This window comes from Macrobrachium rosenbergii, chromosome 17 (genome assembly GCF_040412425.1).
Source record: "Macrobrachium rosenbergii isolate ZJJX-2024 chromosome 17, ASM4041242v1, whole genome shotgun sequence".
Taxonomy (NCBI): domain Eukaryota; kingdom Metazoa; phylum Arthropoda; class Malacostraca; order Decapoda; family Palaemonidae; genus Macrobrachium; species Macrobrachium rosenbergii.
Window position 1 is genome coordinate 1,879,794 of NC_089757.1, and position 24,259 is coordinate 1,904,052.

At 40.4% G+C, this 24,259-nt stretch overlaps 2 protein-coding genes across 8 annotated transcripts in view; both read right to left on the minus strand.

Annotated features, from left to right (window-relative positions):
- The window catches only part of LOC136847653 (uncharacterized), a 38,046-nt gene extending 32,964 nt beyond the window's left edge, over nt 1-5,082 (minus strand). The window contains exon 1 of the mRNA XM_067119444.1: nt 4,955-5,082. The gene's annotated coding sequence lies outside the window, so the exon portion shown is untranslated. The remainder of the gene's footprint in view (nt 1-4,954) is intronic.
- Nucleotides 5,083-6,260: 1,178 nt separating this feature from the next.
- Nucleotides 6,261-24,259, minus strand: part of Vdup1 (arrestin family protein Vdup1) — a 75,274-nt gene continuing 57,275 nt past the window's right edge. For 4 of the 7 annotated variants that reach the window (XM_067119448.1, XM_067119449.1, XM_067119451.1 and 1 more), the window contains exons 3-7: nt 17,283-17,399; nt 11,332-11,549; nt 10,654-10,836; nt 9,522-9,707; nt 6,261-8,935 (exon numbers count right to left, since the gene is read on the minus strand). In XM_067119448.1, the coding sequence (XP_066975549.1) occupies nt 8,762-8,935; nt 9,522-9,707; nt 10,654-10,836; nt 11,332-11,549; nt 17,283-17,399 (878 nt within the window). In that variant the 3' untranslated portion in view covers nt 6,261-8,761. Of the gene's footprint in view, nt 8,936-9,521; nt 9,708-10,653; nt 10,837-11,331; nt 11,550-13,278; nt 13,324-17,282; nt 17,400-24,259 lie in introns of all 7 variants that reach the window. The other 3 variants (XM_067119447.1, XM_067119445.1, XM_067119446.1) reach the window with 1 other exon arrangement.

Below are 24,259 nucleotides of genomic sequence, written 5' to 3' on the forward strand. Positions count from 1 at the left end.
TTCCATGATTGTATCAGCCAGGAACTCAAACTTTTTATCGAACCTAGATTCGAAACTGGCAATGGTGTTGCTATCAGAAGCATGGGAACCTGGTTAAGGAGTGTGTGATAAGACAGCAGGAGGGCTAAGAATGGGAGACAATGAAGGGATAAGAGGGGAAGAAATAGCGCTACCCTCGACCACTGAAAGCAAAGGAATATTCTCTATACTAGCTCTGTTTTCGGCTCTAAGAGCCGTCTTCCTCTTTCTATCTCTATCAAGCATATCTGGATGAGATCTAAATACCTTCCACTGATGGTCATCCCAGTCCTGGCATTCTGGACATGTAACCTCCCTATTACATTCCTGCTCCATACATTTGATGCACTTAGTGTAAGAATTGTAAGTCACCTTAACTACTCTAGTCTTGCAACCTTCAGTACAAAACCAAACACTAGATGAACTAGAATCTGACATCTTAATTAGGAATTATGTTGACCAAAGATAACAAATAACTAATAAAAAAAAGGCCACACAAAACTCGAATACTTCACCAATACTGGAACAAAAAAATCCAAAAAATTATAAAAGGGACTACCCAAAAACCACGTATGTTGATCGGGAGCTGGCAGAAAACGAATTGAAATTTCCTGCTGAGTTGTACCTGTCAGTCCCGATAGTAGGCAGGACCCTGTCACCGATACTGGCGATTGTGGCGCCACTGCAAAATTTGAATTTTTGGACTGCTGTGGTAGGAAGCTAGTAGCTATGTGATTGCTTGGTAAGTCACTAATATAAAAATGGTAATTAACCGGCTCCAGTCAAAATGTTTCCTAATAAATTGGAACAAATCCCGCCTTTACACTTAAGACATTTTCTGTGGCTGGGACGTTGTTGGGATTCTTTTGGCAGCCAGTTGTCCCTTCGCACCAGCACTCGAAAATAATAAGGACGGACCTGAAAAAGTTCCATGCACAGTCCAGACACAAACTAACTGAGTCAGTTAGTTTGTGTCTGTGGTAGACCAATCCTCAGACTGCAACTGAAGCATGTAAACAGAGCCTGGCTCTCTCATACAAGTAAAAGGATTCATGAGTCAGAGTTGGGAAGGTATTGTGTCGTAGACCTGGAAGAGGTCTCTGGCCAAACAGGTCGACCTGACTCCACTGTCCATACAACTGATGATACACGTGGATGCCTCCTTGACAGGTTGAGGAAGCCATTGGGAGGATCGTCAGGTAGCGGGAAGTTGGTCACCTGTTCTCAGGAAGTGATATCTTTTGTTGGTCTTAGACAATATGACTACAATGTCTTGCGTCATGAAGCTGGGCTCATGCCCAGCCCCTCTAAATGCAGTACGGTCACCACCCTACTTATGAACATTCATGTTACGAACATTCAGATACGACAAGGCTGAAAGTTAAAATTGTGTTTGGAGCGTTACCCTTGGCCACCAGTAACTTAAATTTTGCTCTGCGTGCCTATTTTTCCTAAGAATTTTTGCCACACGAGGAAGAAGAACCTGTTCCTTTAGCCCCTTCCCTGATTATCCCAAGCATTCTCATGATTAACTACCATGTATTCTTCTTACAATCACGAGAATACTTGTCCATAGGCTACTCATACAATATTCCTACTTATTTCTAACTTCCTGACTTAACTTCTTTGATCAATTCCTGTTTTCTATATTTCCTCTCCCCATAGAAAATGTTTAGTATGCATTTTTGTCAATAGATGGCAGTGTTTATTGTTTACTTAATGAACTTCCAGTGTTAGATGCTGCTCCTGTGAAATTCTCTCCAGGTTCATAACTTTCAAAGCATGGAAAAAGTACTAAATTTTGAATGTTGCAAGAATCTAAATTTTATTTTCTTCTTTCTACCTTCCTAACATCCAAGTAATTCTTTATAATACTGCGTGATTTAAAAATACGGTGAAAATGGTATAACCTATGACTCCCAAGTTATCTTGGAAAATGTAAACACGACATATTTCAAAGTTTATATCTTTCTAAGTTTTATCAATTTTCAACAAAAGTCATGCATATTACAAACCAACTTATGAACAATTCAAGGTACAAACAGCTGTCCGGAACGTAACTTGTTTGTCAGTTGGGTAATGACTATAATGGCTCAAGCAAGAAAGTGATACTTGTTAGCAATTCACCTGTCAAGGAGTATGGCAGCCTCGACCGAATGGATGTAGGACAAACATTCCTTTCAATTATTTGCCAACATCCTTCCACATCTGGCAGTGGACCTGTTTACCACATGCGAGAACCATCAAATTCCAGTGTGTGTGTCTCCAAACAGGCAACAGCAAGACTGAAACAAATGGAGGACAATATACCTTTCCACCATTGTCCCTGATTTCAAAGGCTTGGAGCAAACTACTAGCTTTCAACAGAGCAGCTTACTTAGTGGCCCTGAATTGGCAGAACAACCATTGGTTCCTTTTGCTTCAACAACGAGCGCAAAAATCTATTCCATTACTGTCTGCTGTTCTGTCTTGGACAGGAGGAGGGAAAGTTGTCTAAACAAACATCCTCCTGTGCAGTGCCCTTAAAGTGCAGATTTTTAAAAATCTAGTCTACGATGAAGATTTTTCACCCAAGATTACTGGGTACCTACAGCAAAAAACTATGGACTCCATTTATCCAACAATGCCAGCCTGTATAGAAAGTGTGGTTAGATTATCTCCACGCTGACAGCCCAGCTTAAATCTCAATTGAAAACTTGCTTTATAGTTTTGGAATTGAAGTGGGCCCAGTACAACTACAGTACAACTCATATGCTCCAAAATGCATTTTTCTCGACTTGGATGGGGACAATGCACGCTGAGTGAGAGCAATTTGTTAACAGTCAATCAAATAATATCAAGAGACATAATGTACATACAGTGATAAAGTATATATTGGCGAAAAGGCCAGGAAATTCTACATACAAATATATACATGAGATTCTTGCTGCGTTGATAGATGCGATACATGATCGTAATTAATGGGTAAAGACGTCTTTACACTTATACATCTAGCTGTCCTTTTCTATTGTCGCCTGGGCCATCATTCCTGGTCAAGAATGAGAACCCTTTAAAGAGAAAATACCGAAATATGGATGGGGGGAAAGGGTACTACTTTCCCGGGGCCCAGCAGTCTGGGGTGCCCTTGACAGCAGCTTATTTATTTCCACTATTCTTTTTTGAGAATAAACACAATCAAAGGATGAAGGATGCTCAAGGGGCCCATGCTCCCCTTACAATTAAATTAACTGAACAAAATGGCAGAAACCACATACACATAACCGTGATCTTGTAATCAGTATAGCATGAAGAAAACTGGCAAATAATTAGGGGAACATTGGTAAACATCAGTGGAGTCAGAAAGTTACAAACTACTCTGTATGTGATATGAACCTGTTGTCACCCTGTTGCCACCTTGAACGGTTCGGTTTCATTAGATATTTGCTAGGGGTTGGCCTGCAACTTCACTCTTAAGGTAACTGGTGAACGATTTCTGTGATCTGTTATCATCCTATTATTTCCACAATATGTTAGATGAACTGCGAAAAATATATATCTGAAAGCCTGATTAATGTAGTGTACGAATACCTCCAACTTCTAGTGAAACTAAAGGTTTGGGATGTGTAACTTTTCCCTTCTCAGTTTATGTATACAGTATATCTGTACTATTGATTGAGTTACCCTTACAGCATGATTTGCGATGCGTTATTATGAGTCAGCCGAGTTCTTTTGGTGTATTTGCTTTGAGAGTTTTATTATTATTATTATTATTCGTACTTCCACTTACTCTTGCAATAAATTCATACAAACTGAGTTTGATACATTCCTAATATTTATTTAATTTAAACCTGTAGCTGGACACTTGAATCGTGTGAGGCCTGTGATGGTGGTGATCTAGATCTTGGTGGTGATGGCGTAGGCTCCCGGGGTTACAGGAAGACTGCGGGAGGGGTGAAAATTTTATGAAAGTACCAGGGCCTGAGAGGATGATGCTCAGGCCCTGATTCTGGTAAGGAAACTCTAGGTATTTCGGATAAAAACATTATGCCTGGTTCAAGCACTCACGGTTTAAGTGTCATGGCAAACATCCCTGATGGCCCGCTTTTCCTACACCCTTGCACAAACAAACCACTTCCTCTACATAGGGTGAGAATTATTTGTTCCTCATTAACACAGCAAACCCTCACTTCTTTCCTAAGTCGCATGACATCCCGGAGGAAAGGACACCATTGCCTTTCTACAAAAAAAGTTTCTTTCAAAGAAGTCCTAGTGTGTTAGTGTGGTATTCAGAGGCAGTATTTCAGGACGACTGAATCGGGCAGGTAAAGCAGCACGGTCCTGGTCGTTTCGGCCGTAAGTCACTTTAGGCCGTAACATCCAAAACAATGTAAGACGTTATGTTTATGGTATTTACCATTATTATTTCATGTTTTACGTACACCCCCAAGGGGCTGGTACTAAAAACGGCGCCCATTTTGCACGTAAACGTGCCTACTGCCGAAACGACTCGAATGCAAGCAGCATTGGTCGAGGTGGTTACCTCGGTAAATTTCTCAAACGTAGCCCTAAGACTAGCTACATCGGCTTCTAATTTGCCAAACCTTGTAGCCTGAACAATACGGGGAGCTTTGAGAGGAGGAAATTTTGGAGGAGAAGCATTACTAGAAAAATGGGGAGAACGAGAAGAGTTGCTATCTGGCAGGTTGTGAAAAGACGAGAAAATCTTACTCCTAACCTCACTTCCTGTCCTAAAGTTTGAAGAATTTTTTTCAGCCTTTTCCTGTCCCTGTCTGCTTCTCGTTTCTGCTTATACTTTAAATAAACATTCATCATTTCATATGACTAACCAATACACTGGTCACAACGATCGTTAAAAGAATAATATTTGTTCCTACGGGTAACACAATCGTTGTGACTCGTAAATTGACGAATAAAGGCGGGTCTTGCGCTCTCTTACCTTACATACACGAAACGACTTTCCTTCCTCCTCTGTGGATGACGTCCTATATAATAACAAACAAGAAAATTCAAACCAGATTCGAAAAACGAAATAATCACCAACGAATTCTTATCACTCTCCAACGCGACCTGGTAGGCCGACGACACAGAAGAAACACTTTTAAAACTATAGACGCTCAAACCACCCGAAAGGAAGGCTGAATAGACGGTACAAACTAAACGATCCTATTATTTTTGTTTTTACTTTACATACACTACCTTCCTCGCGTCTGACGCGGGAAGATTAATTTAAAAAATAGGTAATTCTTCCAAAATGAAGATATATGTTAAAAATCTTCAGTTTCTCTCTTTAAGAATGTGACGTTCTTTTCTAGCTCTCTGCTTTGCAAAACAAAACTTAGAAAAGCGGTTTAATTTTGTTGTCAATTATCATGCGAGAATTAGGTCTGCAAACATGACAATCGTCATAATTATCTGTTGAACTGATACAATAATGCTACATAAATCAACTTATATTGTTCTTTTTTATTAGTAGTTGAATTCTAGAGGCAAGAAATGATAAATTTGGAGCAAATGATCAAGATAAAATTATTAGAATTTTGAACTGAGAGAAAGGGGTACTTAGAAAAATATAACCATTGCGTCTCAGGGAAACGTTGTAATGTATTGGTTTTCATAACTGACAAAACAAAGGAAAACTCTTGGTTGAACTGTATAACAACCTAAACCGTGACTGTAGTAATGTCAAGATAAATTACAATGACCGTACTGCGTGCGGCTTCCCTAAACGAATGAAACTGCACACACTGGAAAAGTACTGTGCATTAGACGAAAACATACGAGCCATGATACTTGAATGTTTGTGTCCTCTAAATGCATGGGGAAGTACAGACGCTTCAGATCACCAGAATGTTTCCTTAGATCTGAGATAAGCAGAACCACAATAAAACTCTCTCCCTCTGGACCATCAGGGTTGGGAATAATTTTGATATGAGATTGAAGTTTTATCAGAGACGTTATAGCAATAACAAAACTTACATAAATGAGGACTACCAATTTAGAGCGACAAAACTGCAACTGTATCTCAGTGCTTAAACACCTTGAAATGACTTGATGTACCTCTCCGAGTGGTCAGGCGTGATCGACTCAGTTAAGGTACCACCAGATGTAGTAGAGTTCCTATGGTTAAGTAAAGTCCTTAGAGGCATTTAACCCTACATTCATACTGAAAAAATCTTTTTTTAGGTGGAAACTGGATGGAGACCTTTGGAACAAATGTAGGGAAGAAATAAGAAGAACCAGGCGGTCCTTAAAGGAGTATATTATAGTCTGACAATCATTGATTCCAATAAGACATTATGGCACTTACAGATACTGATTGATTATTGTTACCTCAGGCCTATAAATTCACACCTGTCTTTTGGAAGAATGGAATTATACATCATCACAAAAAGCTACTCTTCAGTAAAGGAACCATAAATATATAAAAAAAACATCAGATTTTACTCACATCATTTCTGAAATGCACCAGTCTTGTCTAAATGACTGACATATAAGACAATCTGTTTTAATCTTAAAATATTTACAAAATGTTATCAGCTGTGCATGAAATAACTTGGAAAAGTTTCCAAATGACTGCATATATATATCCAGAATTTTCAAGAAATAACTGAATATTATTATTTGTTAATCACAAACAATCTAATTAATGTACGTGGACTGTCGTGAGGTTCATTTCAACAATGATTTCGTTTTCTGAAAATATTTACTGTTAGATTTAATCGTCCATTTATGAAATGTAATCACTTAAAGGATTATTTGGAATGTATTCCAAATAATCTCTACAATTATGGACTTTCTATTATTGGCAATTCGGATCACAAAATATAGTTGATAGCTTACCATCAAAAGGACCAAGACTTTTTGTACAACATTGGTCAGACACGCAATGTGGTTGACTTAATATAAAGTACATATTAGTTGATTCTTAAGAAAACAGCTTGAAAAAAATCAATAAACTGATTATTTATAAGGTACACTCTTCATCAGTGAAGTGTTTGATAAGACTCACATGTAATCAGTAATTTCCTTTATGTCCAATGTTACTGCAAGTTCGAAGCAACGCAGAGCCAATATACCTCCAGGGGACTTTAACATATGAGTGGTCATACTATAAGTTTGCGTTACATCAGGGATCAAACGCGTTCCACAATGATCAACAAAGCAATTAGGAAAAGATGCAGTTCAATTCACCCTTACAAACAACAAACAATAAAAAAATACAATCTTAAAAGTCTGCTCAAATGCAAGAGATAGACTAAGTATTTGTGACACTGAACGTCTTAAGTTACACCGACAAAAATATACATATATCTATATACACACATCCTTAACACTATTAGTAATGTCTTCACAAGAAAATGAGTGAAAAGACCTTAATATTAGACTGAATATAAACTAAATGACTTGAAGCAAAGATGCCGAGACTGGCAGAGTAAATCGAATGAAATCGCCATCAGTTGGTTACCTGCACATCTTCAAGGCACATGTCAGTTGGGGTCCTCTAACAGATTACCTATACAGTCTTGCACTGAAATAATATTTCTACTGGTTAAAATTATGCTAAACCCTCTTAACGAAGTGCAGTCCTAAAGCCCTACCTCACTGCAGGCTTCATCCTACTAAACGCTTAAAATAAAATAAAATAAAAAAATCTATCACCAAACCGATGCAATTTTCTCCAACAGGAGTGGACTACATGAGGTCAGGTGAAGAGGAGGATGAAGTCGAGTCTGAGGGTCACTGATGATAAAGTGCTTTCACATGACCAGATGGAATGGAAACGAGTGCAAAGAGTGAGTGTGTGTGTGTGTGTGTGTGTGTATGTGTTTACTTGCACCCACGTTCCCTTACTCGCGAACATGGGGGTGAAAGGGATTTCAGGTGTGCGATCATTTACACGCTAAGCCATAAATATCTATGCATAATTGACAGACGTCATAACAAGAGCACCAGAGGCATGTCGGGACATAGTATGGCATTTTACCAAACTCCTTGGAGTCTGGCTCTTGGATGCCGAAGTGCTGATTGCCCAAGCATTGAATAAATCGAATGATCAAATGACCAGAATTTCCACCAACTGCGACTGATTTCAAGTGAAGACCATCATTTCTGTTGAAATGACCGAGAACCATTGCACATCACTGCGCATATGTATATGTAGCAGCCACGTATTCAAGTTCTGTGAGACTATATAAAACACTAGGCTTCATGTTAGAATAACATGGCAAAAATATCAAAATTTGCCACACTAGTCCGCGTTACAAATAGCAACCATATACTAAGTTTAGTAGGTAACTGTACATTAAGTAACAGAGAAGTTAAACAAAACTGAGTGCCATTCATACCTCTGATTTAGATAATCTGTAAATTGAAATAAACGAATAGCATGGAAAATCTCTGCTTCACTTACACCACTTGGATCAATCATACAGATGAGACATGTTCCATCTCCTCGCCTACAAACAAAAGCGTTGTCTCCTAGTTTGGTCCTTAATGAAATGTTGTAACGTGACTTTATTACAAAATAACAAGGTTAAAACAAGGCATCCGTCTTTGAGATTTCGAGTTTCACGACGAGCACGCAGTGATGAAATGCAATGGCTACCCGACAGCCAACGAATAATGCTTCACGTCAAGAGACACTGGTTCAGAGATAACAAAAAATAATAATAAAGTATTGACACGTAAAACTGATTTAGTTAAAGTTAAATAAACTCCACTCATGACAGAGTGGTTAGTGACTTCATTCAAAGGCCTTCTGCTCCAGCCAGGGTCTAAATATTGGAAGGTTTGTTGGGTACTGGGCACCCTTCTTTTTCTTGAGGGTCCCGTCTCCATTTCGGTATGGGTATGTGGCCATCATGATTGGCAGCTGCAGCTTGGCTTCTTTCTCTAGGTTGTTGGGCTCGATGATGAACTGAAAGAGAAAGGGAGTCAATTTAAAAGTCAAGCTACTGATACTGACCATTTCATTCCTAAGAATCAAAGTGTTATTTTCCAAGCTATTTTTGATACTTATCTTAATACTGATAACAGGGAGAAGAAGCCACACGTAATGAACACTGACATGTTCGACTGATATGCATCTTGTACGACCATCAAATATTAAGTGCGCAATCGATTTTCTGTACAGCGTATAATGCTGCATGAAACTCTCAGCCGGCCGTGGTGGCTTGTGCTGTTGCGTTGCCAGACGAACGGTTATGGCTTACTTTAAACTTAAATCAAATAAAAACTACTGAGGCTAGAGGGTGGATTTGCAGCACTCTAGCCTCAGTAGTTTTTAAGATCTGAGGGCTGACAGAAAAAGTGCGGAAGGACAGATAAAGCCATCTAAATAAAGTGTTCTTTTACAGAAAGCTAAAAATGACCAAGGTCAGTGGTGAATGACTCAGTGAATTACACAGAGGTTTATTAACAGCACGCCAGAGAAGTAATCTGAAAATAAGTCTTTAAACCCACGCAGAAGTTACACGGAAACCGAAACCTTTCCCTTTACTTACAAAAACGTCATACTGTATTCTGATGAGGTGACACCCCCTCAAATTCGTTGGCGGCAAAGGCGGGACGTACAACTGCTCGTATTTCCAGTCGTCCGTCTCCATAGGTTTAATTTTCCCTCGACTAACTGAAGACAACTCGCGTATCTCTGCTTGGACCACTTTGTTCTTGGAGATGTACTGGATTGTCTGTGGAAAGAACAGCAGCAGCTTTGATTTTTCCTCTCTGCCTGGGCATCGTGTCCAGATGTCATTTGCCAAGGCACCTCTCCCTGGTAATACTGAAAGAATCCTATGGGAGTGTTTTACTTCCTTTCCTGATAACATTTTCTTGATAACATTGGAAAATCTTAAAGAGAATATTTCTTCCTTTTCTTGTTGGGTATCTAGTGGAGATTTTCAGAACAATACACAGCACCTGACAACACAAAAATAATCTTCTGGATATCTAACAGATTTCTTTGAAAATTACTGTAATGTCTGAGTGACCATTTACCCACCGAGTTGGTCAAAATTATTTCAGAATCAGCTTCCACTCTCATTTCATGGAAGATGGTTTATATTACAAAGATAAAGTCTACACTATTCAAAGAACATGCAAGGGCATCTGCCTTGTTTATCATTCATTACCTTTCACTCTTGCATCAATATCCACATTGTTTGTCTTCATCTGATAAGAATGAAGTTTACAGAATACTTTCTTTACATAAATTTATCCACTGATGTTTTGAGTGATGAAAAACGTTAACACCTTCTTACATATTATTACTATTATTATTATTATTATTATTATTATTATTATTAATTAAACCACTGAGCCCGTTTCAAGACCCCTTCGGAAGGATTTTTTAAAACCAGAGAAGCTGGAAAGCTAAATGAAAAGGGACGAGCTGATTAGGATGAAAAGTAGAAGCGAGAATGAAGGTCAGAGGGACGCTGCAAGGTACTCCGCAGGCTATACTCCTATTACACCCCGTAAGTCCATAAAGTGTACTTAACGAGCATAATCATGAGAATATCATAAAAATAATGTAATTACCGGGAATAACGGAATGCTAGACAAATGGTCCAACCACCGAGCACATGGGGATAATACACTGCCTATACATTCAGGAAAGTTGTGTTGTTTCCTTACCTCTGTCAAACAAGCTCGAGTGCGCTTGATGGTGACTTTGCTTTGGTTGTGGACTCTCGCCCAAATACTGATGGTCTCCCCTGGAACGTAACCTCCTCTGTCCAAACGCACCCGGCAGTTGACTGGGCCTTGAGAGCAGCAGGTCATTCCAAATTTGTGTTCGATTTCGCAATGGAATGGTTGCTGTAACAGAAGGTCATGTTTGATTAATGGGTGGACGTGGAGGCTGTTTTTGGATGTGGGGTTGTCGTAAGTCCGTCTTTCTGTTTGCCTTTGCAGCTTATTTAATATAGGAAATGTTGTTACGCCTGATTTAAGGGCCAGCATTTATCCCTCCTATCATGGGGATCCGCATGAAGTTGCGAGATAAATCTGCTACCACCAGAACTTGTGCTGGAGTGCAGAAGTAACTTATGCCCCAAGGCAAATCGCAAATTACTTTCCTTCTGCAATGTTATGCATCTGACAACTAAAAGCTATGAGATCTACAACGTTGTTTTAACCTATTTCCTTTAGTCAAATGCAAAACTGTCTCCTCCTGCACATATTCAAAAATATCCACAGAAATGTTTAGGTAGGGGACAGGACAGAACTGAAATAACTGATTCATTTCCAGACACTGCCAATTTCTGGCAATGAACTGTCATTAAGTATTCAGTTACCATCACTGTGACTCACCGCAAGTATGGAAGGTTCGAGGTTCAAATCGATGGGGCTCATCACAATGAAGACCTGCTGGTTCTTGTGGGTGAGCCCGTTGGGTTCCCGGAGGGCTGCCTTGCAGTAATACTGAACCCATCCGTGTTTCCCTAGGAACGTCGACGGCAGGCCCAGGGGCAAACCCAATTTGAAGGGGAAACTGTGGATTCCAGGCGACAATAAAATGGGTCCTTGACCTGCAGGTAGACAATAAAGGTGAGGTCTTGGTTCCTGACTTAAAAAATAAATAAATAAAATGAAAACGCCGGTTTTTTTGTTGATTAAAACTTTGCTCCCAATGTTTTGGAATAAATAATGACGAACAAGTTTTGAAAGTTGTATTACTGCATGAACAAGGGGCTAGCTAAATGTTTAATGAATAAAAACAGCAGATGAGTTAAACCCAAAGGACTACAAAGGCAAGTCGTTCATAAGCAACAGAACCATTGAGGATTAAAGATTCATATACGGTTTATTATTTTGAATTTTCATCTTTTAAGGAATTTTGTACACTATTTCACTTAGTAAATAAAAAAATTAAAAATTCTCGACAAAAATGACTTGAAAATTATCTAATAATAAGACAGTATGTCTCATACGATTTTGAGATTTGAATGAATCCATGAAACTCGGGCCATGCGGCCCGGCGCTGGAGCCGGGGGTGTTCTGAGCTTTGAAGTTGAGATCATTCCCGGCGAGACAGTCGAGAAACAATTATATATTAGCTAGAGAAGAAAGGAAGAAAAAAAGGAAACTCCAAAGAACAGGCTGTCCTTCATTCCCACGCAGAACCACAAGATGAGGAAACGTTGCAACTGCTGCTTATAGGCCTTCCACCAGTTCTGCCAGAGGAAGAGGCTTTTACCAGGAACCCCAAATTTTGCCGAGAGATAACTTTCTAGAGTCGAGTGGTAGCAGCACCGATTTGAAGGAACGTTGCCGTAGTAACTGACGACAGAGAATAAGGAATTGCGGAATCTCATGTGATGAGACAATTAACTGCTTTACCAGTTGCTAATACATTCCACACCAGGGACAAGGCATGTATTGGATGAAGAGGTACCGAGAAATAAACTTCAATACTTATACCAGTCACCCATAGCTTCTGGATTTTCTCCCAGTGCCTAGCCCCCAAGCTAGAAAAAGTAAGCATACATTAAAAAAAAAGATTAAAATAAAAAAAAGAAGGAAACTAAACAGAAAAAATAGAAAGTAAAATGAAACGTCAATTGCAGCTCTGGTTTCTCTTCCGGCCGTAAATTCGTTCTCTGCAAGATGACGATGATTCGTGAGACTTCACCTGCAAGACCTTCCATGCATCATACTCAAAAAGAACACAGAACACACACTGCATTTGCAACTGCTGGTTGGGGGGTTAATAAACGCATCATTAATAACACGTATCTCATTTCAAAATCAATTGTTATACAGAGGGCCTGGCCAACAACTCCACTCATGCACAGGTTGTTATTCTCTATGACATTTCTGGTGGCGTTTATTTTTGTGCGGTCTGACTCTTGGTTTCAATCTTTGTAAGGTATCACAACACAAATGTTAGTTCTCTCATTTAGCTAAAATCGCAATAGCCGTTGCCGGGCAATGCTGTAATAGATAACAAGCGTTACTCCTGTGAGGAAGTGAATGGTTCTTGCCATGCGTTAATGACCGAACACCTTTCCGTGACTATGCTAACAATATAAACTCTGTGAATGTTTTTGTCCATTTATTCTCTGTTATGAGAGTCAGCTGCAAATGTATGAGTGTCGTGACTGCAAAAACTACGTGTGTCGTTCATTGTTACTCCTCAGAAGTTACTTGTAAGTGGCGGCATGTCTCTGAAAGCGTGAGAACACGGTCAGCAACAATGAATAACATGGCTTAGTAACAGGACTGTGAATCAGTAACAATTGGGAATCATGGACTTACCACGGGAATCAGACTCGTCTTGAGGCTCCAAAGGGTAGCGTTCGTCTGCAAAGATCAACTGTTACTACTACGACTTTTTTTTTTTTTTTTAGAGAAAGCAGGAGAAAGGAGAAGAAGAGCAGGGCTCAATCACGGAGGGAGCATAAAATTAGGCAGTGAGGAAACGGATGAGGAAAGGGTGTCAGAATATACAGTAGAATCTCCTTATCTAGAACAATACAATGCATTAAAGGAGGGAAGTCACCGTAAATGAAGTCTATAAGAAAAGAAAAATGGTGGCCGTTATATTGTCATTACAGGTTCTACAGTATAACAAATGATCACTCGACTACGCTAACTTTTCATAGAGCTACATTTTGCTTTCAGGTCATCAATTGATCCAAAAATTTGACTTCGCTTTACAGGTAGGAACTGCAGGAAAGAGGAATAGACAACAAAAGAAATATAGTTCATTCCCTGCATTATACTGGGCATACATAATGGAAAACAAATTTATACATCAGAGCCTTACTCTCAACCCTGTTCAACTGTCAACACCAAGAATTATTAAGGAACTCACAGTCTTAGTCACCCTTACTAAAAGCAGAACAGAAAAACGTTTCAGCGCACTCAGTGTCACAACAACGGCAGATAGGCTGGCAAAAATCTTATTTCATCTCTCAACGAAAGAGAGGACCTCTGACTTTCAGAGGTCTGCTTACTTCAAATAATTATTTAAGTGATTTATATATTCAATTCTTTCACAATAATGTAAACGAGACACTATGGAGAAGCCCTGTTCAGCCCTGACAACTGCCTACGGCTGTTTAACAATGCTGCACATTGCTCTCTGATATAAAGTACACTCAAGATGTTTCTTCGTCCAACTGAAGTGTCGTACAAAAAGTAACTTCAATTAAAAATTATTAATAATCCTACGTCAAAAATGATTGAAGAACCACATGGCAACGTCATCGGTCAAATATTCTTGTCTTAGGATGCCGGCACTATCGTGACTTTAAAAACCATACTTGCCTACCCAGGTAAAATTTTGCAGGCACTATAACAAAAAAACAAAATGATTTTGGTGGGCACTGCAGCGTCTAAATCACCTAGACAGAAATGGAGGCCCACAGAACATTACATATACTATAAATGGCGTTTAATTTCACTCAAGACGGGAACGAGAGGTAGAAAAATCTAAATCTCCCTCGGCTGTATAAGAAAATACTAATGTTAAAGTAAGTGCAGGCAATCTTGTCTCTTAACCAAAATGAGTCAACAGGACTCTTGGGACATAGGGCGGGAATAACTTCCAGTTTAACAGCATCCCATTTCGGGAGAGATTTCCAAGCCGTACAGGAGACAGCCTGCAGATAACAGCACTTAAATAATACTTGTAAAAGTACTGCTTACATCTAAAGCCCAAGAAATGGGGCCTTTCCATATAACAGATATGCGATACAAACAAATGGAAAGTCCTCTTCGAAGAAAATCTCATGTTTTTTTACTAAAATACTGATGTTCCTAAGACGACGAATCTAAATGCAAACGTGAAAGTGTGCGTCCCTATTCGCATACCCTGTAGGGAGAGTCTGAGAGAATGACAACAAATATTTCAATAAACAAATAAGTAAATAATGAGTCCTGGAACCACTGAAATCCATTAGCTTTCAACTGTCCACGGAAAAAACTTGATTCCCTGATAATCTATACCCCAGAAGTCACTCTAAGCGTTGATTTCTTCAGTTCCTGCCTTGTTGTCGCGATACTGAACAAGGCAATGTTCGCTTATAATTAGATTTTACAGTCTCAGCTGTTAGCTACTTTTTTCGAACATAAACCGGGTTTCTATTTGATCTGTGGCTCCATTTGGACAACTCAGTGCCAGGGTCCATCAAGACAGTGTATTACTAACTGACGCTTATACCTTTGTTAATCATCACAGACACCTGTCACAACATATCTCATCAACTGCACACAGTTACCACTCTAGGCCATTAAAGTGGAAAATCAACTTGAGGAATCTTGTGTTCTCCAATGCAAGCATACCTGTCATGACTGATGGATTTGATTTGTTTGGGATTCTTGTCAATCATGAGCTGTAGCTTTAACGGGACAGATTCAATTCAGATTTGAGTTAAAGATGTAATGAAAAAAAAAATGGCTTTCCAATATTTGCTTCTCAATCTACTATCACCTACTCTCTGAACTGACAATGAGATAATGAGCGGTCTTGGTAGTGTCTCCAAACTGAACTTCGCTTTGGAAAGAAAATGTTCTTTATTAATGACTAATCTAAAAAAGACCTCGCTTAAATACCCCAATTAGGTGGTGGGCTATATTACTGCTTAGGCTGGGCACATTTATCTGTGATAAAATTATTCCGGTTCCGTTTCAAGGACTAAACTTCATACCTAATTGTTGCTTACTTGTGGCGATCTGGAAGGGATGCAAACCTTTCGATAATTTACTCTAAATTGGTAGGGACGGAGAAGTCGAGAGGTTTCTCATTACTGATTACAGTCCACGAGGAGCTGGAACACCGAATGAGTGATTGTAGAGTAAAAATGTAAACACTGCAAGAATTCTTGACACAAAGTTAGTTAGACAATGGACCATTAAATAGCTAATCCTTCTGGCGATCATCCTTAAAAGACCATAAAACGAAGCCAAGGTGGGCAAGTACATTTGATGGCCAGCTGCGTTTGCTCTCAAGCACACATAAAACGAACTAACAGAAGTGCAAGAAAACATGGTGGCAAGAAGACATTTTGAGAAATGCCGAATCCAGATTCTGAGCCTCACAAGAGTGTTCTGTAACCTCTCACTGGCAAAAGGGCTGCACAGAAACCAAAAAAGGAAGAGGCTATGAAAGGTGGCGTTTCCAGAAGCCTTGGCTGGAATACACGGTCATTTCTTCTAATAATCTGAGGTAGTAATGACAGACGGATATTTAAAGTCGAGATCATGTTCCACGGGATGGAAGCAGTGGCCTAGGTGGGCCCAAAATATTATTTATTTTTTTTTTGGGGGGGGGCAAAGAAAATTACACAAAACTAATGTACCAGTTCTGTAATTAGTAAAATGTACTGTTCTCGTAGGTACATATCCATGTGAATGAAGGGAAATGATAGTATTAGTAATTAGTAAACCTGTATTTGAAATTATAGAGCTCAATTTTCAATTAATTTTCAGCTCTTACTATATGCAAATGTATCAAATACTGTAAGGGTTCAAGGTTAGCTATAAAGGGAATTTCAACTTGGGGGGCCAATGGGGGTGCCAAGCATCTGATTGGGGGGCCCGGGCCCCCTGGCCCCCCCATAGCGACGCCACTGGATGGAGGACAGAATTACTAACGATAGCTCTCAAATCGACACACAACACGGAAATTCTTTGTCACGCTACATAAAATTAGCAATATCAGCCTCTATGGGAGACAACGTCACGTGGATTCTGGAACATATAAAGACCATAGTAAGATAAGAGCTCTATTAATTCCCAGCTAGGGTTGCAGAGAACTGGAATCTAGCAATTTCGTATGACATCCGTCGTGCGGCGAAAGCTGTACCCAGAGAGAAATTTTCTTTTCATCTTGAGACTATGATTCTTTGATCTCTTTCGAGGATGAAACACACAATTAAACGCACAATCACATACACAAACACACAAACACTCACTCTTCCCCTATCCATTCAGTTTAAGCCTACAGTAGGTATGACAGACACTAGGGCACCGTTCCAACGACACTCTCTAATAAAAAAAAAATTAGAAAATCCACTTTCACTTCACTTCAAAACCCGACCCTTTCATTAATTTCTTCTCTTGAGCTACAGGGAATATCAGAAAAATACTACAAATGTTCCTTTCGCCTCAACGGAATGGACTCCACACGAACTGCGTCACAGAGAGCCCACTAGATGTCTTACCTCATCCCATCTCCTTATCCATAACACAGACTGTTTCAAAAGTTCAATCCTAAATTCACAGTGTTTACAAACAATTTAGAGACCCTTACTGACCTGGCTCGCCGAGAAGGCGCATGCGGAAATCAATGTAGTTTTCTTTGTCGGAGAAGACCTGCTGGCGGCGGTCGGAGACCCTCACCACGCCTTCGCCTACCACGTGGAAGTACACGCCTGCGGAGGGAAGTCGACAGAAATATGAGCACGTTTTCCGTAACTTCAAGTCAAAAGAACAAATTACCATTAATTCACGAGCAAATGAGTAAATTATTATTATTATTATTATTATTATTAAGACTGAAACAGGGCATGTTTGAGAATCTGGACGGCTGGTTGGAAAATATGAAGACATTAGGGTCTGAAATGAAACGTCTTCTATTCTGAGGTAAAAATTGTTACGCACCATAATACTCAACATTCACGTTTTACAAGAAGAAGAAATACTACGTCTTTTCAAATGTGGAAAAATGTACAACAGACAAAAAAACAAAATTACTTTCCTTTCCTTTTCCATCTTTTTTCCTTTCTCTGGAAAGAATTAAAATGCCATTTCAGAGTCTTTATCATCAAGTAACAACACCTAGATAACAACACAAAACATTCAATCATAAATATTATAGCTGTTATGCTTCCAAGGAGGTGTGATATTAGTCTGAGTGTTTGTCCTAATTCCTTGTAACTTTATCAGTCATTCATGAACGAACATTAGCCAGGATTTTCGACATTATCCCGTGGGTTTTATATCCGTTCAACTGACTTTCAATAATCAGGTCTTTGAGCAGTACCTCCAAAGGTACGACTGAAGATGACCTTCAATTGCAGAGCAAAAAGGACAACAGAAAGGTCAAGAATAAAGTGCTCTGCTTCAATCTGCCTTCTGAATGTGGGCCATACCTCACCACACCAAGGGTAATATTCTGGCGGGGCCTCCAGCGAAGGAGACTTGTGCTTGAAGTATTACAAACGTGGGACCAAATCTGGAAACAGACTTCATGACGACAGCAAATGCTGTGCCTCATAACCTGTCAGTTCCTTATAAAAAGCAGCAGCAGCTGCTGCTATCTGTCTTGTAAAGTAAAAGTAACACAAGTGAAACTTGAGTGATTTTTTTTTATTTCAAGTGGAAGACTCATGAGCTCTCGATCTCCACAGTACAATTCACAGCGAATAACAGTTCTTTTGTTGTGGAGAAATAGAAAGTCCTTGCGAGAGAGTTCCTAAGGGTTGCGTCTCGAATTCATTTCACATTCGAAACGCTGTTATGAATATGCTAATGGCGCCTCACGACTGAAAAGTATGACTTCATAAAAGGAAGAAGAAGAAGAAGACGAAGAAAAAGAAGAAGATTTTAATCACTTGCCTTGCTCCGGCTTATTTAAATTTCAGCATCATTCATGTCGCGTTTATTTTGCATTTTAGGGTTTACGTCAGATAATGAGTCTAGCGAGTAATGCTACTGTTATTCCAACTGCTGTGAGCTCTTGCGCGACTTGGTTACGTTACAACCGTCTCTTACAGATGAATACGATTAACTGAACAGGCTTACAAGTGTGATGGTACTCACACTACACACTGCTACTGACAATGCGCGAATCCTGAAGCTCTGCCAGAACGTAATTCGCTTGTGTTCAGCGAGCGTAAAGCATCACGCTGATGATTAGAGATCGGATACCGTCTATTTATCTGCATTCGTCTCCACTCTGCTCGGGATATGTGCTTTTCGTACTTTTATGTATTCAAACAGGTTATGTTAATTTCTCTACCTCCAAGCAACAGCCTCTGAGTTCACACAATATGAATCAAGATGAGTTTCCCGGGGGGGAAAAATTCAAATTATTCAAAAGAAAAACAGTTTAATAACGTGGATTAAAGTGTCCACCCTTAATCCTCGGGAACACCAATTCTAACGTTCTCGGTGCTGAGGTTACAAAACAAATATGCCTTTGGTGACCACGGGGGCACTACATTCTGGTCACTTTCGCTGGGTCTCTTCAGTACAGCGACTCATTTCGAGAGGAACCATTCATACTCTGCATTCTACTGGTAATTGAATTCCGACTTCATCATCTCCATCTCCACCTTCTCCTTCACTTTCCTCTTGGCCAAGCAACGCTTTGCTCGTCGGTGCTAAAAAAAAATAAATAAATAAAATAAAACCCAAGTTTTACAGAATGCCATGCTGGTATGCTGCATGCATCGATAAAAAACTACAACACTGAACTAGCTGACGCATATAATAAAAGTACGATAAATAATGAGAGAGAGAGAGAGAGAGAGAGAGAGAGAGAGAGAGAGAGAGAGAGAGAGAGAGAAAACTAAACAAGCCTCTAAGTGTGGACAACTTGCGTCTCGCCAAGCTTTAGCAGCCACAAGAGCACGATCATTTTCCTTACGGTGGCTACGTCTGTTCCTTGGGAGATGGCTGGATCCGTCTTGCATCATTGTTTTGTAACGTATCTTTAGTTACTTTCATCAGATGTGGCCACCAAAAGGTTGACGTCACCAAACTAGTGATTATGATAAGTTTCATCAATACGGTCACCACCATATAACTTCCCTATTCTGTATATTAGGAAAAGAGGGTTGTAGACTACAACATTTTGACCATTTGTGGTTGCGTCCACATTGAGTTATTAATTAAGTTCGTCTTCTGCTTGCATGGTCTCTTGATCCAAGTATCAGCCCCATAAAGTCAGTACGGAACGTGTTACCAAAATTTACACAACATGGACGAGGTTCATAGCTTATCTGTTCCTTTTTAATCAGCGACACATTCGAGCACAAATACACTAATTACAATATATCACAACACAAAATTCAAATACGCAGTCATCGTGAAAACAAATTTCTAACTTCCAAACAGCAGGCAATTCCAGTAGTAATTATTTTCTTTTCGTTACAAAAATAAATGGAAAAATCAAACTAATATTTTCATAAGTTTTCGACTGATACTTATAGTACGACAAGAAGACATGCTTGTAATATATATATATATATATATATATATATATATATATATATATATATATATATATATATATATATATATATATAACCTACTGGTCACTTTTCCCAGACGCGTGATTGTAATACCCACAATGCCCTCTTAACTTCTCAGATTATTTCACACTTTTGGATACACTTGTCACTACAAAAAACGCCAAAAGGTAGAAAGTTAATTCTATATATTTCGGAGACAACTGTGTCCCTTGACAGGCAGGTAATGAATGAAATAAGCATTACAGAAAAGCAGTATTGTACTAAGAGTTCCAAAGTTCAGCCGTTAGGTCACTCCTGTTGACAGCCTCTCTTTAATCTTCTTAATCGCTGGTTGGAGAAAGGTTTTATCTATAATGTTTGAGTTCCAAGCTCCTTTTGAGAGGTTCATCATATTTCTGTGTTTAATCAGTGCTGATTCTACCATCTGGCTTTTGAACTGACAACTGCTGCTATAATTCATACGTGACAAATTCCAGCTTATTCTGTGCTTATAGTTATTTATGTGGTTAAAAATAGCTGAGCTCTGTTGGTCATACCTTACTGATAGTGCAGCAGATAATTGCATATTTCATAAGAATCGTTCAGATAGTGAAACAAGCATGAAATTTTGCACAAGTGCTCTTTAAAGTTCCCTCTATCAGAAAAGGGCGCTGGCCACGCAAAAATTTAATATGGCGGCCAAATTCCAAGATGGCGGCCAGTATCAACAGATTTTGGCTAATTTTTCACTAGAATGGCATGTATTTGCTTCTAGCAATATGGTAAAGCTCTTCCATACTATTTCTTGTGAATATTATGTTTCTGTAGCTTCCCAGTACAGTTTACCTTTAAATATGGGGGCTATATGGCTGCCAAGAAAAGGTAGAAACAATAATTATAATGAGAAATAATGCCCGTTCAACAATTATCGTTTTAAGCATGGATCTTGGTTTCTGTGGTTTTAGATCCTAATGAGGCCATCTCTTTCGAATAACTCATCAATTTTGAAGGAAAATTAATAAATGTAAAAGAGTGTATGTCTGCACACAACCAGGGCACACTGGTGACATCACTGCTGTGTAACTCAGCATGGGGTTCAGTGCCAGCTAATCCAGCTTTACTAATCCTGTAGTCTTAGACTAGTAGTTGTAGTATAGTTTAGTTTAGTGTCCCAAATGCTTTCTAACAGCCCCAGACCAGCTATAGTTAGATAGCCGCACCTGAATAGACAGGATGTGCCAGCGCGGGAGAGCCGAGCCAAGGGTATGGGGCTGTACATGATGGTTCATGTACTTACCTGGATGGTGTACAGATCACACGGGACTTAAATGGCACTGGATGAATGATCGGGCTAGGTGTAGGGAGACCGAACCTAGTTGAATCCCATACAGGAATGTGTGCTTTGTTTAAGGTGTAAAAGGATAACCCCTCGGCCTTAATCAAAAGTGAAATCATCACGCTTCAATGAAGAGAAGCCCAGAATTTGAAGTAACCATAATTTCATTGCTTCCTCTCCTGCGTGATCAGGCTCATTCTGTTGCTACGATCAAACACGTGATGCAGAAAGTGCAGGATGTCACTGATTTTCTGAACCCTGGCCAGATACCCATAATCACAGCTGATCAGCCAATCTATGCCGTAGCAAAGCAGGTGCAGTGGCAGTGGCCTGATCAGTATGGCGAAGACAAGTATCTGGTAATGTTTGGTGGTCTGCACATTGAGATGGCAGCAATGACATCTCTTGGTACTCTTCTTCATGGCAGTGGTTGGACAGGAGCTCTGGTGGAGGCAGGAGTTGCTTCATCTGGAACTGCAGAATCCTTCCTGTCAGCTGCAAGTGTAACCAGGACACGGCAGATGCACCAGGTTACAGCCTCTAGTTTGTACAAACTCCTGAGGACAGCATACACTGACTACTGTGCTGAGAAAGCAAACAACAATGAGCAGGCATTAGAGTTTGAGGAGTGGTGTGACCTTCGAAGACAGCAGAGTCCACAGTTCCACTTCTGGCACATGGTGTTGTCTATGGAACTTGTGATATTCCTACTGATCAGGTCCTTCCGTGAGGCCAATTTTGTCCTCTACTGCCAGGCATTGCATGAGCTGATACCCTACTTCTTTTTCCAACAATAATACAAACTATGCTCGTTGGCTGCCTATTCACCTCAGGGACATGCTTACCCTAGAGAGTTCACACCCAGAGTTGCACAAGGAGTTCAAGGCTGGCAACTTTGTTGTGCACAAGACCAGTCGCCAGTTCTCAGCAATGGCTCTTGACCAAGCTCATGAGCAGACCAATGCCTTTATAAAGGCTGATGGCGGAGCCATTGGGCTAACTGAAGATCCGTCAGCACTCAGAAGATGGATGGTGGCTGGCCCAGAGATCATCCGCTTGGTGTCTGCATACGAAACAGAGGTTCAAAGTAAGGAGTCTAATGAGCAGACAACACACCATGAACAAACACCTCATGCGCAGAAGACATTCTTGGAGAGAGTCAGCAAGCTGTCATTGGCTTTGCAACACTTGGGAAGTCCTTTTCAGGAAGAGAGCCAGGATCTGTATTCCATTGACAACAAAGACATTGCCCACCCCAGCTCAGCAGAACTTCTACAGACACACCTTGACAGAGGCCGCACTAAATTTCAGAAGTTTTCAGACTCTTTGGCAAACAATGCAGTCTCCTTCTATGAGCCGATAAAGAAGAACAGAACTGACTTCTTCAGGCAAGAAGCTGCTCCTGTAGAACAGTCAAAGCAGAAACTTCTGAAGGAGGATTGCCAGCTTTTCTCAAAGCTATTTATATCCTGTCAGAGCCGTGAATGTGATCTGCAGGAATTCTTCCAGCACGAGAATCAAACATTCCCAGCTTCCCTTAGTGAGGGTGGTAGGCTGTACACATGTCAGAAGTCTCAGCTGACCTCGGTCCTGGAGAGTCATGTTACACTAGAAGACAAAGAACCAAAGACTGATGTCCTCATTGTAGATGGATCAGCTTTGGTCCATGCCTTGCCACCAAAGAAAGGAAAGACCTTTGAGGGCTATGCACTTTGCGACTTCTTGCCTGTGATACAATCCTATAGCAGCAAGTACACATCATCACATCTTGTATTTGTTGTATACAATACATCCAGCCTCAAAGCTGAGACCAGGCTCCAACGTGGTCAAGGAGGAAGGCGCAAGGTGACAGACAAGAACACAATTCCATCCAACTGGCGCAATTTCCTAAGACACGATGCCAACAAGACAGAGTTATTCCAGTTCCTGGCAGACAAAGTTGCCCAGATGTCTGCCACAAATGTTGTCATTGCCACGAAAGGGTCTGCTGTCCTCAGCACTCATGAGGCTAGTCTTCAGGGACTGGAAAAGTGCTCTCATGAGGAAGCTAACACCCGCATCTTTCTCCATGCCAAATATGCCACAGAACATGGAGCCAAGACCATCACGGTTAAAGCAAATGACACAGATGTTCTTGTCGTTGCAGTCAGTGCTTTCTCCACTCTCCACAATCTAGGGCTAGAGAAGCTATGGGTGGCATTTGGCCAAGGCCAGAGCCTGCGCTGGATTGCTGTGCATGACCTGTGCAACTCTCTGGGCCAGGAGAAGGTGAATGGCATGCTCTTCTTCCATGCGTTCACAGGCTGTGATACAGTGTCAGCCTTCCGGAGCAAGGGCAAGAAGACCGCCTGGCAGACATGGAACATCTTTCCAGAGGCCTCCACTGTGTTCTCCAAACTGAGTCACTACCCTCTCAGAGTGGAAGAGAGTGACCTGAAGGTCCTGGAGAGGTTTGTCATACTTATGTATGAAAGATCCAGCACTGCTGGCACTGTGGATGAGGCTAGACTTGATATGTTTGCCAGAAAACAAAGGGCATATGAGGCCATTCCACCAACCAGGAGCTCTCCTCCAACACACCAAGCGTGCTGCGTACCAGGCTGGTTGTGTGTGGGGGCAGGCCACCCAGTGTCAGCCACAGCCAGAGAACCCTGCTGAGTGGGGATGGCAAAAGTCTGGTGAAGCATGGCAAGTCCTCTGACAACCAACTCGCCCTTAG